The 16408-nt window shown below is 52.5% G+C and overlaps 1 protein-coding gene across 3 annotated transcripts in view; it reads right to left on the bottom strand.

Annotated features, from left to right (window-relative positions):
* Nucleotides 1–620: 620 nt before the first annotated feature.
* Nucleotides 621–16408, bottom strand: part of Dpp3 (dipeptidyl peptidase 3) — a 23344-nt gene continuing 7556 nt past the window's right edge. For all 3 annotated transcript variants that reach the window (XM_048360369.1, XM_048360371.1, XM_048360370.1), the window contains exons 3-18: nt 15860–15949; nt 14882–15019; nt 14352–14426; nt 13744–13837; nt 9236–9366; nt 9007–9137; nt 8875–8933; nt 7828–8022; nt 7222–7334; nt 6829–6921; nt 6272–6334; nt 6068–6192; nt 5840–5960; nt 4482–4661; nt 3594–3756; nt 621–1171 (exon numbers count right to left, since the gene is read on the bottom strand). In XM_048360369.1, the coding sequence (XP_048216326.1) occupies nt 1002–1171; nt 3594–3756; nt 4482–4661; nt 5840–5960; nt 6068–6192; nt 6272–6334; nt 6829–6921; nt 7222–7334; nt 7828–8022; nt 8875–8933; nt 9007–9137; nt 9236–9366; nt 13744–13837; nt 14352–14426; nt 14882–15019; nt 15860–15949 (1941 nt within the window). In that variant the 3' untranslated portion in view covers nt 621–1001. The remainder of the gene's footprint in view (nt 1172–3593; nt 3757–4481; nt 4662–5839; nt 5961–6067; nt 6193–6271; nt 6335–6828; nt 6922–7221; nt 7335–7827; nt 8023–8874; nt 8934–9006; nt 9138–9235; nt 9367–13743; nt 13838–14351; nt 14427–14881; nt 15020–15859; nt 15950–16408) is intronic.

Raw genomic sequence — 16408 nt, 5'->3', positions numbered from 1 at the left:
GTTACATTCTGGGGGCAGGAGCAGAGCAGACTGACTTCCAGGCACTGAGAGGAGAGCCCTTGCTAGAGTTCAAGAGCACCAAGAGGAAGTTCGGCCTTCTAGCTGCACTACTGCAGAGGGAAGGGGCCACGTGGAGGGCCCAAAGCTGACTGCTTCTAGGTACAAGCTCCTTTAAGTTTTTAATCACGGGAAATGCCACAAAGGAAGGCTGCAAGCATGCTGCGATTGTGCATCCTCCTTTAGAGAGGATGTCAAGATCCTTGGGGACTGGAGGCCAAAGTGGCCTCTACCCCCTCCCCAGGTTTTGATTCCATTGAATTCCCCAGAGTCAAGGACTCAGGAGCTAGTGGCTCACACCTGTAATTCTAGCTATTCCAGAAGCTGAGATCTGAGGATCTCAGCTTCCAAACCAGCCCTGGTAATAAAGTACATAAGACTTTTATCTCTAATTAACCACTAAAAGCCAGCAATGAAGCTGTGTGGCTCAAGTAGCAGAATGCTAACCTTGAGGGGGAAAAAAAAAAGCCAAGGGACAGCGCCCAGTCCTAAAGTTCAAACCCAGTATAAACACAAACATACACGTACCAGAACAACAACAGCAAGAATCACACAATGCAAGGTTGGTGATGGTTTCAGATTATTTTTCTGCTTAGAAAAGTAATACATGAAGAGCGTGGATTTGGTGACAGTGTTTTTAAGCCCTGGCTCTGTCATATACCACCAGTGGGACCTAGACCAGTCACATCTCAGAACTGTCACTTCCTCATCTGAAAAACTGGACTCGGGGCCCTGTTGTGCATACTCCATAGATGGCAGTGCAGTCAAGCATCAGAGGAGAAGCACTTGGTAAACTAGAAAGTGCTGACATATAGGAGGAATTAGTGTCACCTCCCTCTGCTGAGGTAGCACCAAAGTCCCAGCTCCTGCCCCTCCCCTGGCCAGTTACACCTAACAGCACAAGGCGACTTGGTAGGGAAAGGAGCCATACAGATCTCTCAAGCCTAGTAGGCTACTGGGGTCCTGCTGGAGTCCCCCCAGAATTGGGCATCTGCAGCGGCCAGCCGGGTGAGGATCTCCTCCAGCTCAGGTCCATCCTCTGGGAAACGCTCGCAGAAGGAGCGGATGAGGCCTGCAGCTGAGGCCTCATACTCCAGGAGCTGCACTTCCGAACCTGGGTGGACAAGACAGAACTCAGCGTCAGGGAAAGATGTGAACAGAAAGCAAAATCATTACAACAGCCGCAGGAGCAGCAAGTTCTCAGTGAGCTCTCGGGCCCAACACTATTCAGTGCTCAGCTGAATTATCTATTTTAGCCCTTATAAAAATCCGAGGAGGAAAGATTATGTGGAGAGTATTAAATGAATTGCTATCTGCTTTTCCCCCTTCCTTCACTTCAGATTTATATCAACAAGCAGGGTGTGGTGGCTCATGCCTGCAAACCTAGCTACTCAGGAAGCTGAGATCTGAGGATTGAGATTCAAAACCAGGCAGAAAGTCCAGGAGACTCCTCTTTCCAGTTAACCAGTAAAAAGATGGAAGTGGAGCTGTGGCTCAAGTGACAGAGCACTAGCCTTGAGCAAAGAGCTAAGGGGCAGCAGTTAGGCATCGAGTTCAAGTCCCAGTACTAGCACGCACACACATGTACACACATACCAAGATATTTACACCAAGCAAAGTGAGGTTGTTTATGCTTGTAATCCCAGCTACTCTCAAGGTGGGAATGGGGAAGATCAAAGTTCCATGCCAACATGGGCAAAAGGTTAGCAAAAGACCCCATCATAACAAATAAAAAGGGTTGGGACTATGGCTCAAATTGTGCCTGCCTATCAAGTGCTGCCAAGAAATAGATTTTCACCAAAACCAAGCATGATATGATGGTACAGGTGTGGTGTCCCAGCACTTAGGAGGCTAAGGCAGGAGGATCCTGAGTTTAAGGCTAGCCTAAGCTACATAATAAAACTCAGTCTGGGGAAAAAAAAAATCACAACATTCCAGAGCTCAACAGAAAGGTTTACAGGGGCTGGGAATATGCCCTAGTGGTAAAAGTGCTCGCCTCGCATACATGAAGCCCTGGGTTCGATTCCTCAACACCAGATATAAAGAAAAAGCCGGAAGTGGTGCTGTTCCTCAAGTGGTAGAGTGCTAGCCTTGAGCAAAAAGAAGCCGGGGACAGTGCTCAGGCCCTGAGTTCAAGCCCTAGGACTGGCAAAAACAAAACAAAACAAAAACAAACAGAAAGGTTTACACCATGTGCCATGTTCAGTGACGGATACAGCCTTGCCCCCTGGAGGTACAGTCCACTAACTGCTCCGCCTTTGCCTACTCCACAGGCATGTTTCCCAACCCTCTAAACCTGTTTCCTTGTCTGTGAAAAGGGCTCAACACAGAACTACTTCTCCCCAGGAGCTATGGTGATTGCATCTAATAATGCCCATTCACGCCACCAGTGCCAGCCACCCCACTGGCAGCCAATGTATGCCCCTGTGAGCCTGTTCCGAGCCTCCCGAGGGCTCATGGGAGTCTCCTGAGTGCTCGTGGGGTTTCCCTCTAGCACACTTCAGCAGCTCCACCTTGTCATAGCACTCAGTGCACTGAGGCATTTCCAGGGCTACTGGAGCCAAGAGCACAGGCTCAGGCTCACAAGGCCAAGTTCAAGTCCTGCCCTTTGTCCTCTCCCCCCGAGCTAGCTGTGTGACTTCAGGCAAATATTTGGTCTGTTTCAGTTTCCGGCTGAAAGCTGGGGTAACACCCACTGCACACGGGGTTGCTGGGAGGTAATCCATGAGAACATTTTACCCAGTGCCTGGCACATCCTCATCCTCACTATCTTTGTTGTTGTTTGTGTGTGTGCCGGTCCTGGGGCTTGAACTCATGGCCTATGTGCTGACCCTGAGCTTTTGTGCTCAAGGCTGGCACTCTGCCACTTGAGCCACAGCGCTAGTTCTGGCTTTTCTGGTGGTTAACTGGATATTAGTCTCATAGGTTTTCCTGCCCAGGCTGGCTTCAAACCTGGATCGTCAGATCTCCACTTTCTAAGTAGGTAGGGTGCTACCATAGAAAGAGGAGACAGACAAGGCAAGGGCCGAGCAGGACAGCATGCTCAGGGGACCTGAGTGACCGATCTCGGGGAGGAGCGTGCCAGGCAGCGGGAACGGCATGAGCTGGGTGTGCTGGAGACGGGGGAGCACACGGGCGCAGGCGCCAATGCGGACCGGGTCAGGGCTTCTGGACACAGAACTGTCACTTGAGAAGAGAGGAGGGCGGGGGAGCTGAGCTGATCTCCACCCCGCACACCGCACAGTCCAGTCCTCCCTTGGCTTCGACGCGGCCTGCGCAGTCCCAGCTCGTTGCTCGATCTTGACCTGGTGCCAGGGCTCCCCAGTTCCTGCCTGGCTGCCCCACGAGCCCTTGCTCTGGCCCGGTTCTCCTCAGGCCTTGCATTGCTGCCTAAGGTTTTGGCCTGAGGTTTGGTAGGGGAGGGAGCAGGGCAGGGAAGGAGAGGAGGGAGCACTCCCCACGAGCCTTCTCTGAGCTCTGTGCTCCCAAAAGGCCCTGCCTGGCTCCATTGAAGGGGCCCAGAGTCCATTTCTTACCTTCCAGGCGCGTGTTGGGCTGCACGATGAGCTTCCGCGACTCCTTGCGCAGCAGCACTGTATCCCTGAGGGTGAGGAAGCACTCGGGGGGCGAATTGGTGACGGCTGCGTACCCCTCATACAGGGCCCGCCCTGCGACCACATCCCCCGTGGACTTGAGCACCTGGCAGAAGGAAGGGAAGAAGTAATGTCCACTCACCTTCCATCCACAGGCTCTACCAGGGGCCAAGGCCAAGGGCACTCCGCCCTGGTCAGTCTCTTGTTATGGTTTATCTCCTCCAAATTTCCAGTACCAGGGGCTGGGGATGTGGCCTAGTGGCTAGAGTTGCTTGCCTTGTATACATGAAGCCCTGGGTTTGATTCCCCAGCACCACATATACAGAAAACGGTCAGAAGTGGCGCTGTGGCTCAAGTGGCAGAGTGCTAGCCTTGAGCAAAAAAAAAGAAGCCAGGGACAGTGCTCAGGCCCTGAGTCCAAGCTCCAGGACTGGCCAAAAAAAACCCCAAAACTCTCGTGCCAGCCCGATGCTGGTGGTGCACACCTGTAATCCTAGCCACTCAGAAGGATGAGATCTGAGGATCTCAAATCCACCGAGCTCTCTCAGGTATTACCACGGGCGTTGGCACTTGCTCTTTCTCCTCTGTCTCAGATCATCACATAGCTGATCCTTCCTTGGCATTTACAATCCAGCTTAAATATCACCTCCTGCAGGAAGGGCCTTTCTCTTCCTTTTCTATCTCACTCCCCTTAACACCTTGCAGTTTCCTTACCTTTACAAGCTGTCAACTTGTGGAATAAATGAAAGAACTGGGAGGCCACGAGGTGTTGAGAGGGGGGCGGAGTGGAGGTGGGTGGGGTGTGAGTCCAAAGAGAGAGGCCTCAGTTACCTGGAGTCTCCGCAGGAACCGTTCCAAGGCGGGCTTGCCCACAGACCGGATCTTGCTGCGGTCCAGGCGGACCCGGGCATCGGGGCGCCCATCAGAGCCCATGGTGGGAGTGACGGTAACGAGTCCCTGGCCAGCTTCCAGCAAGACTCTCAGGATCACATACCGGGCCTGCATGTGGGCCTGCCAGGGCCAGGGGCAAAGAGATCATTTAGAGCCGGTACCAAGCACTTAGCCCGGGCTTAATGAACATACCGCACCCACTCCTAACTGTTAATTAGTGCTTCACCACGTCACCACCCCCATACAGTGGCTACCCCGAGGGCCACTTGCTGCTAACACCGAGGGGACTTTCTCTTCCTCCATCCGGTTTGGGCTCAAGAATGGAAACAAGGCATCACTGTCCCCATTTAGCAGATGATGAAAGAGAAGCCCAGGAAGTAAAGTGGCTTGCTCAGGTGACATAGATGGTAAAGGAAGGGCTAGGATCAGACCTAGGTGTCCAGATTATAAACTGCATGTTATCCATGTCCTTCCTCCTTCCTGCCTTCCTCCCTCTCTCTTTTCTTTTTTTGGATTGGTTGTGGGGCTTGAACTCCAGGCCTGGGTGGTGTCCGTGAACTTTTGCAATCAAGGCTAGTGCTCTACCACTTTGAGCCCCAGAGCCACTTCCCGTGTTCTGATGGTTAACTGGAGATAAGAGTCTCATGAACTTTTCTGCCTGGGCTGGCTTTGAACTGTGATCCTCAGATCTCAGCCTCCTGAGTAGCTAGGATTCCAGGTATGAGCCACCAGTGCCCGGACCTCCCTTCATTTTCAAAATAGGTCTATGTTGCCCAGGCTGACAAATGGCAAACTTTCTATCTCACTCTCCACACTCAGATTTAAAATGTGTACTTGAACCAGGTGCAGTGGTTCATGTCTATAATCCTAGCTACTCAGGAGGCAGAGGTAGGACTGTGAGCCAGAAAGGCCAGTCAGTTCAAAGAACTAAATGTGTGGCTCAAGTGGCAGAGCACCAACCTAGCAAGTGGAAGGCTCTGAGTTCAATCCCAGTACCACAAAAAAAAGTGTATCTTATTTATGAAATAACATTGCTCCTTAAACCACATACCCATACGAGGCACTGAGCACAGAGTCAGCTCTGCTGGAGTACTAAATGTCTAGCCTGGTCCACCCTGAGAGGTGGCTGGGGAGAGATGTTTGCTCCCATTTCACAGACAGGCACACTGAGGCTCAGAGCAGATTAAACCCAGCTCATCTGCCTTAGGGGGATATCCGACAGGTTTCTGCGCCTGGAATCCTGATCTTAGTTACATAGAAGGCTCCTGCTCAGCATCGGTGGGCTCCACCAGCCCTACCTGTCGCCAGCTGGCGGCCTCCGGGGTGTAGAACTCCAGGGCCAGCAGCCCAGCGCGAAGCATGTTGAGCCAGTTCACATAGATCACATCCTCCGCATCTGTCCCCTCGAAGCCAAAGATCCTGGGGGTCCAGGAGGACAGCGTGGTCAGGGGAGGCCCAGCCCGCCAGCCCCCAGAGCCAGCCCCTGCACCGGACATTCCCACTCCCTTCCGGCCCACAGCTCCTACTCTAGCACTTGAGGGTTGAGGCAGAGGTAGAGGCCCACACTCTCAGCCCGGCACTCTTCATAGCTGGAGGCAATGGTGCTGAACTTGCTATCCCACGTCTCCCCGCTCCGGTACCAGCTTTGAATCTGGGAAGGAGACCCAGGAGTCAGAGCCCGCCCATGCCCACCCTCCCAGTCCCCTGGGCTCCACGGAGGCTGCTCTTACCTGCTCCCCCGTCTCAGGGTTGATCACTGTCTCCTGGTCAAAGTTGAAGGCTCCTTTATCATCCTGCAGGACGGTTATAGGCACAGGGCATGTAAGGGGCAGGTGGCCCAGCCTGGTCCAGGCCTTCATTCTCACAGCCCCTGGGCCCCAACAGTGGCTCGGAAACGTGAGTCGGCGTGGGCACTGGTGGCTCACATCTATAATCCTAGCTACCCAAGAGGCTGAGATCTGAGAATGACAGTTTGATGCCAGCGCAGGCAGGTAAGTTCCTGAAACTCTAACTACCAAAAAGCCAGAAGTGGAGGCATGGTTCAAGTGGCATAGCACTAGCCTTGAACTAAAAAGCTAAGGGACAATGCCCAGGCCTTGAGTTCAAACCCTAGTTCTGGAACGAACACACACACACACACACACACACACACACACACACACACGCACACACACACACACACACACACACGGAGATGAGCAGTTTCCCCGGGGTAGGATGCATGGGGCCACGGGGAGGGAGGCGAAGCCAAGGAGTGGCCACTGGCCCAGGCTGGCCGCCTTCTCACCTGTGCGAAGAGTTTGCCGCTGCCATGGCCCAGTAGCTCGTGCAGCCCCACCTGCACGTCAAAGGAGGGCCCCTTCCAGCGGGTAAACAGATCCTGCAAGACAAGCCCGGACCCCACGTCCACTGTGCTGCCACCTCCACCCAGGCTGGCAGCTGTGTAGGGCACGTGGCTGGTGGAGGCCAGGGATATTCTGCGCCCCTCCCCCCAGGCCCATCTCCTCTTGTAAAGATGGAGGCAGGAAGAGTGAGTGAGAGAGGGCATGGAGGCCCCGCCGGGCCCACGGGCCTGCGGCAGGAATTCCTACGCCAGGATCAAGGCTGTGCTGTGCCTACTCATGGCTCACAGCTCAAGTGGCTGGTCCCCAGCCCCACCCCTCACACTGCTGGCACCCACCTTGTCCTCCTCCTCCAAGAACGTGAGCTTCTCTCGAGGCGTGGAATAGGCCACAGCCAGGACGTTCCCCAGGGACACATTCTTAAAGCCTTCCGTCTGCCTCAGGTCATCATCTGGAAGAAAAGGCCATGAGGGGACCAGAAAGAAAGTCAAAACCAAGGGTCCCGGGAAAGGAACACATGGAAGCCAGGTGCTGGTGGCTCAGAGTAGAATCCTAGCTACTCAGAAGGCTGAGATCAGAAGATCACAGTTTAAAGCCAACCCCAGGCAGAAAAAATCTTTGGGACTCTTATCTCCAATTAACCAGCAAAAAAAAAAAAAAAAAAAAAGTGCAGAAGTGGAGCTGTGGCTCAAGTAGTAGAGCACTAGCCTTGAGCAAACAAGCTAAAAGATAGCAACCTAGGTCCTGAGTTCCCAGCGCCAGGAGCAGGAGGCACGTGCGCACGCACACGCACACACACGCACGTGCACACACACACACCAAAAAGAGGAAGAGATGGAAGGGTGAATTGCACAGGGCAGTCTGCAGCCAGACTGAATGGGTATATGGGGAGGGATTTTCCCGTGGGGCCTTGGGGTTTGGGGGAGGCGGCTCAGGCAACTCACAGTTGGGGATGTTGATGCCGGCAGGGATGCCAGAGCCAGCAAAGGTGAGGACATCCAGGGAGGTGAAGTCCGGGGTGAGGAACTTGTCCTTCTCAAAGGCTGGCGGCCAGGGCAGCTCCTTCAGCAGCTGCTCGGCACTGACCACCAGACGCTTGAATTTGGCACTCATGGCCTTGTTCACCATGGCCACAAAGCCTACAGGGGAGAAAGGGGCTGTGGCTTGCTGGAGTCCTGGCGGACCAGGGTCCTGGGATCCCATCTACCTACCCAACCCCTCCAGCATCGCGTGGGTATAGAATACCACCGTGAGCAGTGGCCCCCTGCTGGCTGCAGAGGACAGCAGACCCGGGGCTGGGCCCTAGCAGATCCAGTCCAGGCAGAAAGCAGAAGGCGTGTGAGCTTGTCTCACGCACAGTGCTTATATCTGAGCCCCCGGTGAGATGCTTGCTGTTCCCCTCCAGGCTAGATGCTCAGCTTTTTTATTCAGGGCTAGGTGGATGAGGGTGTGCAAAGGCAAGTCTGAGTCCTAAGGCAGGATGCCAGCCAAGGTCTAGCTACTCAGAAGGCTGAGGCCTGAGGATCAAGGTTCAAAGCCAGCCTGAGCAAGAAAGTTTATAAGACTTATCTCCAACTGACCAGCAAAAGGCTGGAAGTGGAGTTGTGATTCAAGTGGGAGAGCACCTGCCTTGAGTAAAGAAGCTCAAGGACAGCATTCAGGCCCTGAGTTGAAGCTCTAGCTCCAGCACGCACACACGCGCGTGCACACACGCACACGCACACACACACACAGAATGTGTGTCTGTCCAGAGTCTGTATCCGCCCCAGACTCTGGAGGCAGCATAGCTAAGTACCTCAGAGTGCTGAGCTCAGTCACCAGCAATAGATTAAAACTCCAAGGGATAATGTACAAATGGGTGCATATAGGTCAGCTTCATACAACAGTGACGGAGCCATGATAATAATAACTGCTTTTCACGTCTGTTATTACTGGGAGTGAACTTGGGGCCGAGGGAAGGGATTCCACCTCCTCCACCCACGAGAAGTTACCTTCAAACTCTCCTCGGGAACCAAAGGGGTCTCGATAGCTCTCGATGAAGCCGATGTAACTAGGGGAGAGAAGGGCAGCGATGGAAGAGGGGAGGTGGGAAGGGTGGAGGGGAGGGAGGGATGGCGCCTCACCTCTCCACGATGGGGCCTTTGTCCTGGATCCAGAAGCGGGAGCCCTTCTTGTGGGCTTCGATGGAGCCATGGGTGAAGCTGTCCATGTACTGGGCCAGCATCTGCTCCTGGAGGCTGTTGGCCGCGTATGCCTGGGGGAAGGGGGGCTCGGTCAGGCCCCGGGAGGCTCGCGCATGCCCAGCCACTTCTGCCGCCAGAGGCGTCCTGGGTCAGCCCCCCTGCACCCTACCTTGGCTTTCTCCAAGTGCTCCACCACCTTCTGGAGGATGGGGCCATAGTCCCCCCGTGTTACTCGGAAATGGCTCCCCTGAAATTCATAGTTCTTCAGCTTGGGGGCCACTTCTGAGTCCAGAAAAGGGTCTAAGAAAAGAGGAAGTGCTCAGGAAAAGGCCAGTGTAGACACCCCAGCTGTGCCTCCTCTGTGGTACCCACTCTAAGATGTTCCATGGTGCCCTATTACTAACAGAAATTAGGATGAAACTCTCACCTGCAAAAAAATGATGTCACACAATATAAAACGTTCTGAACACTTTACACCTACTAGTTCATTTAAGCTTCACACTAACTCTGGCATGTGTCTGTTTGATAAGCTAGTATGTCCATTTTATAGATTGGTAAACTATGACACTGATAGGTTGTGTAAGTTTTCTAAAGTCACAAGGACAGCAAGTGGAGATTCAAACTGTGTGAGGCAGATTATATTGTAAAAGAGCCACTGGTCAGGCACAAATGGTTCACACCTGTAATCCTAGCTACTCAGGAAGCTAAGATCTGAGGATCCAGGTTTGAAACCAGCCTGGGAAGACAAAGCTGATGAACTCTTATCTACAATTAACCACCAAAAAAGCCAGAAGTGCAAATGTGGCTAATGTGGTGGAGAAAAAAGTTCCTAAGACCTCATCTCCACAAAAAAAAAAAAAAAAAAAAAAAAAAAAAGCTGGGAGCAGTATCACACACTTATCCCAACTTTAATGGGAGGTATAAATAGGATTGTGGCCTAGCCTATTCCTGGTAAAAAGCAAGATCTTATTTGTTTTTATTATTTTTTTTTGTCAGTCCTGGGCACTATCCCTGACCTCTTCAGCTCAAGGCTAGTGCTCTACCACTTGAGCCACAGCACCACTTCTGGTTTGCTGGTGGCTAATTGGAGATAAGAGACTTACAGACTTTCCTGCCTGGGCTGGCTTTAAACTGTGATTCTTAGATCTCAGCTTCCTGAGTAGCTAGGATTACAGGAATGTGCCACCAGTGCCTAGCTCAAGATCTTATTTAAAAAGTAAAGGGAATACAATAGCTCAAAAGCTATGTATGTACGTTCATATAAGACTACTGTCGACATATGGTCTAATATCGACATTACATTTAAAGCCCTAGGCGAACTTTCTTGGGCATGGCCACGTGGATACTGTATATGTTCTTGATACATTGTATATTGTATATATGTCTACCTGACCTAGAGAAGGGATTGGAAAACAGGGCATAAGATATCACAAGAGGGCTGGGGATATGGCCTAGTGGCAAGAGTGCTTGCCTCGTATACCTGAGGCCCTGGGTTCGATTCCCCAGCACCACATATACAGAAAATGGCCAGAAGTGGCGCTGTGGCTCAAGTGGCAGAGTGCTAGCCTTGAGCAAGAAGAAGCCAGGGACAGTGCTCAGGCCCTGAGTCCAAGCCCCAGGACTGGCCAAAAAAAAGATATCACAAGAAATGTACACACTGCCCTACTATGTAACTATACCCTTTTTGCACAACACCTTGTCAAAAAATTTGTGTTCAATTAATAAATAAATTAAATTTAAAAAAAAAGGGCTGGCTCAGGTGGTAGAGAGCCTGCCTAGCAAGCACAACTCTCAGAGTTCAAACCCTAATACCACCAAAAACAAGAAGAAAAAAGATGGGGTAAAGCAAAAGTGGCCACCAATCAAGGAATGCCAGTGGCCTTCCAGACGCTGAAAAAAAAAACCTTCAGACATCTCAACTTTAGACTTAACCTCCAGCACTATAAAGGAATAAACCCGTATTGTTTTGAATGTTAAACTTGTAGCAATTTGTAACAGAAGTAATGGGATACATACAAATATACTGTTGCATTTTGCTTGACTTTGATCAATATAATCATTCCTGCTTATCTTTGGGAGATACATCTCAAAATGCCCAGTGCATGCCCCTGAACAGGGAGGGTACGAACCCTCAATGGACAATGTTCTCTCCTCTGTGATAAAGCTTAACTCCCAGATGAGCCCCAGTAAAAGACCAACAACAGCCCAGCGGTGGTGGTGGTTCACGCCTGTAATCCTGCTACTCAGGAGGCTGAGATCTAAGGATCGTGGTTGAAAGCCTCCCTGGGCAGAAAAGTCCCTGTGAAACTCTTATCTCCAACTAACCACTCAAAAAGCTGAAAAAGGAGCTGTGGCTCAAAGTGGTAGAGTGCTAGTCTTGAGCACAAAGAGGCTCAGGGACAGTGCTCCAGGCCCTCAGTTTAAGCCCCATGACTGACAAAAAAAAAAAGACTAACAACAGCTAATAATAGAGTTCTCATAACAATATGCTCTAATCACTATAGTCACAGTTACTTAGAGCTAATGGGTGGTTCGTTTTCGGAACTCTTCCACTTAGTACTTTTGGACCACAGATGGCCACTGGCAGGCAAAGAACTTGAAAAGTACGATAAAGAGGATCAGAGAACTTAGGCTAGGTAACAATTTTTTATGTGCCAGTACTGGAGTTGTACTTGGAGGCTGTCTCTGAGCCTTTTCACTCCAGGCTGGTGCTCTATCATTTGAGCCACAGCTCTACTTCGGGTTTTTTGCTGGTTAATTGGAGTTAAGAGTCTCACAGATTTGTCTACCTGGGCTGGCTTCTAACTCAGATGCTCAGTTCTCAGCCTTCTAAGTAGCTAGGATTATTCCAGCACCTAGTTGCTTTGTCTTTTTTCTTTTTCTTTTTGTTTGTTTTGTTTTGTTTTTCTTTGCCAGTCCTGGGCCTTGGACTCAGGGCCTGAGCACTGTCCCTGGCTTCTTCCCGCTCAAGGCTAGCACTCTGCCACTTGAGCCACAGCGCCGCTTCTGGCCATTTTCTGTATATGTGGTGCTGGGGAATCGAACCTAGGGCCTCGTGTATCCAAGGCAGGCACTCTTGCCACTAGGCTATATCCCCAGCCCTCTTTTTCTTTTTGTTGGCTGTGGGGCTTGAACTCAGGGCCTGGGCACTGACCCTGAAACTTTTTGTGCTCAATCCTAGCACTCTACCACTTGAGCCACAGCACCACTTCCATTTTTTGAGTGGTTAACTGGAGATAAGAGTCTCACAGGGACTCTTCTGTCCAGGCTGGCTTTGAAACCACGATCCTCAGATATCAGCCCCCTGAGTAGCTAGGATTACAGGTGTGAGCCACTGGCACCTGGCATTTTTTTTTTTCTTAGGTGGTGCTGGGGCTAGAACATGGGTCCTGCCCCCCTCTGATTCCCTGGACCCATGTCAGACTAGACTACGAGGATCACACAGCCGTCACCCCACGGTGGCTCACGGTGTTCCCTCCACCTCGTGACCGCATGCAGTCTGTCAAACACCAAGTACCTGTGGATCTACCAAACCCAGGCACTGGGGAGACAGCCATGCATGAAACACAGCCTTCCTCTGGGGGCTTTGCACAGAGTGGGGTAAACAGAAACCCAATGAGAAATTCCAGAGCTGACGGTGAGCTACCCTACCCGCCAGGAAATGAGAAGGATCTGGCTGGGTGGATGCACAGGGGTCAGAGGAAATTCTGGGCAGCAGGCAGGGAATTACTGTGAAAGGCATAGGCGGGGGTGGGGATGTGGGAAATGGAAGCTGAGAAGCACAGTGGGGGCAGAGAATCTAGGGTAAATGTTGGACTAGGAGGGCAAGGGTATGTATTGGGGGGGGGGGGGAATGAGCCAGAGGCTGGGCATTGGTAGCTCACACCTGCAACACCTAGCTACTCAGGAGGCTGAGATCTGAGGATCACAGCTGGAAGGTGATCCAGACTTTAGACAAACTCCAATCTCCAATTAACTAGCCAAAAAGAAAAGCCAAAAGTGGAGGTACGGCTCAGGTGGTAGAGCATCAGCCTTGAGTGAAAACGCGAAGCAAAAGTTCAAGTCCTACTATTGTCACAAAATAAAGAAAAAGAAGGGCCCACGGGGGTTGAGTGCTGGTGACTCTGCCTGCAATCCTAACTACTCATGAGGCTGAGATCTGAGGAATAAAATTCAAAGCCATGAGACTCTTATCTCTAATTAGTAGTAAAGAGTTGGAAGCAGAGGCATGGCTCAAATGACAGAATACCAGTTTTGAAGGGGAAAGCCAAGCAAGAGTTCAAAGCCCTGAGTTCAAGCCCTAACATACATACACAAAAAGAAGGAAAGGCCAGCAAAGGTCATCACCCTGGTCCAAATGTTTCCATTATAGAATTCCCCCACCCTCTGCACACAGCTACCACCCCAAGCCTGGGAGGCACAGGCGGGCTGACCTCATCCAGATGGGCTGACCTCATCCCCTGGCTTAGGGAGGCCCAGAGACCAGGTAAGGCAAACCAAGTCTTTGGTTTGGATCGAATCCCAGGTAACTGAAGGCTGCACATGGAGACTAGAGCCACTCAAGGCTGTGTGCAGGAACAACTGGGAGAGGACTCTTTCTGCTACAGCAGCTGAGCTGGAGGCCTCAGCCAGCCAGGTCTGGGGAAGCCAGGGAGGACTCAAGGGGCCGGGGCGCACCTTTGTAGAGCACGGATGCCAGCCGCACCTCATAGTAGGCCTTCCCATCTGGGTCGACCTCCTTGAACAGCCGCGTGTTGTAGGCACTGAGGTTCTGGAAAAGACAGGGACAAGGCTTGGAGGACAGGGAGGTCCAGAGAGGCAGCAAGGGAGACAAAACAGGCTGGGGCCTCCGCGGAACCTTCCTGAGCCTGCTGTGAGGGGCAGGTGGCCAGGGCTGACCGTCCTAATGGCTCTGTACACTGAGCACTATTGCTAAGCACTGGCCCAACTACACCAGGCACCGTATCACAGCAATTAACCTAGGGCCACACCAAGTGTCCACAGAAACGTGGCTCACTGGCCAGAGCAGTCCACGGCCCCAGAGCCCTGGCTAGAAGCGTGGCTCTTGCTGTTCCATTCTGCCCCGCGCGGTCTCAGGACTTACAGGCAGAAGCAGCCCCAGCCTCCCACACCTGTGATGCCAAAGGAGCTCCACGTCCTTTCTACCCCAGGGACCCAAGATGCCCTGACTCTTGGTTCAAGTTGGGACCCCAAAGCAGGCCAACAGTGAGAGACCAGGAGCAGGAGCCCCACCAAACTACCACCCCGAGGCCCACTGCCCAAACCTGGGAGTCCAGAAAGTCTTGGGCCAGTTTGGCATCTTCCATGGAACAATTCTCGGAGAAATAGGTGGTGACTCCCTGTTGGGGAAGAGGGGAGAGGAGGTAACTGGGGCGGGGGGCCACCTTGCCAGGCTCCCTGTGCCTCCACTCAGCAGCCTCCGCCCTGCCCCCCCCACCTCTTTCCAGGGGAGAAAGATATAAAACAAAGAAACAAGGAGATGCTTAGTTCGAGTCTCTCCTCTACAGCTGGCCCACCCTTCAGGTTTCTCGTCTAACCCTACACAGCTTGAGTTCAGGAGCCCTCCTTCCCCAATACCTCCCTCCCCAGGGCTCTCCCCCTGCCGGACTTCCTCCCCTGTGCGCACAGCATCCTGGGAGGTCAGATTCGGGAACTATTCATTTCATCCTGCCTGTTTCCTACTTTACAGATGGCAAAACTGAGGCCAGCTACAGAAGACAGCCATTGTCTTTCCCTCCAGACCGGGGGAGCCTTGAAGGTCACTGTCTACTCCTCAGGCACTGGCGGGCCTCACCTCCTTCCCCAGCCCAAGGTGTCGGAGCCTTGGCTCCAGAGAGAACATGAGATCCCCACAGTTCTGCCAGAGCCTCCTCATTTCTTCTGGCTGCTGTTGGGCGGCCACACTGCACAGGATCACGCCTTCCAGCTTCTCCTGCAGGGGAACAAAGGAAGCCACTGGCCGGGTCCTGTGCCTCCCCCAACCCTGCCCTCCAGAGCCTCCCTCCACTCCCAAGCTCTTCTGGTTGAAGACCTCGTAGTGTGACTTGGGGACCAGCAGCCCCAGCAGGGCCTGACAAGGGTGGACGCTCAGGACAGCACAGCCCTGAGGAACTGGGCAGGCGTTTGGGCATCATGGCGGCTCATGCAGATATTATGGCCCGAGCAGCACTGGTGTGGGAGTACATTTGCTCCCAGCCGGCTCAGGCCCGGCTGGTGGGGGATGCCCCAGGCACCGACTTCCCCCACTCCCGGTGATGAATCCATTTTGATGAATCTATTTTGTTTTCTTTCTTGTGCCAGGACTGGGGCTTGAACTCAGGGCCTGAGCACCGTCCTTGGGCTTTTTTTTTTTTTTGCTTAAGGCTAGTGTTCTACCACTTGAGCTACAGATCCACTTGCAGATTTTGGTGGTTCATTGGAGATAAAAATCTCACAGACTTTCCTACCCGGGCTGGCTTTGAGCCGTGAGCCTCAGATCTCAGCCTCCTGAGAAGCAAGGATTACAGGTGTGAGCCACCAGCACCTGCCTGGCATGGGCTCCATTCTTACAAGCACCTAACAAGCAGCTCATAATTCCACACCCTGCCCTTGTTTAACCAAGCTGACATCTTCCTTTATATGGGAGTCGGTAGTGACTGCTGAGGTTGGGTGACATGCAGTATGACAACGAAGGTTTGACCCAGGACCCCTGACTCCAGCTGGGGCTTTTTCTGTGGCATTCGCCACCCCCTCACCCCCATACCCAACCGTACCCAGCTCACCCTCAGCTCACCTTGGGGAGGTTGGGAACAAACTTGGTGTCACCAAAGGACTTGTAGTTGCCCATGTTGGAATAGACCCCAGCGGCATAGACCAGGAATGCCTTGAAGAGGAGAGGCAACATCCAATCAGAGACCCTGGAAGCACAGCCCCCTCCCCCTCCCCCCAGAGAGTATTCATCTGAGATTAGAACACCCAGGGGGAACCAGAACCAGGGTGGAGGGGGCAGGCAGGGAAATCTGGGGACAGGACCCAGAGATCCTGAGAAGTGCCAGTCTGGCCTAAGTGGTTTCCATAATCCATTTTTTCACACCTCCATGGTCTCAGTCTCAACAGTTCATCAGAAAACACCCAGGCTTTCATCCACCTTTGCTCCCTACTCCCGCCTGGATGTCTTAAAGGCCAAGTTCCAACATTGCCTCCTTCTCTGGGAAGCCTTCCCTCAAACACCAGGCCGGTAGGCAGCTGGCAATGGATAGAGCAAACAGAATCAGAGAGGGCTCAATCATCTACCTACACTATGGTGTTTTTGAGCCCCAACTATAGTTTCAATTTTCCTCTT

This window comes from Perognathus longimembris, chromosome 13 (genome assembly GCF_023159225.1).
Source record: "Perognathus longimembris pacificus isolate PPM17 chromosome 13, ASM2315922v1, whole genome shotgun sequence".
Lineage (NCBI taxonomy): Eukaryota > Metazoa > Chordata > Mammalia > Rodentia > Heteromyidae > Perognathus > Perognathus longimembris.
This window is presented reverse-complemented; position numbering and strand designations above follow the sequence as displayed.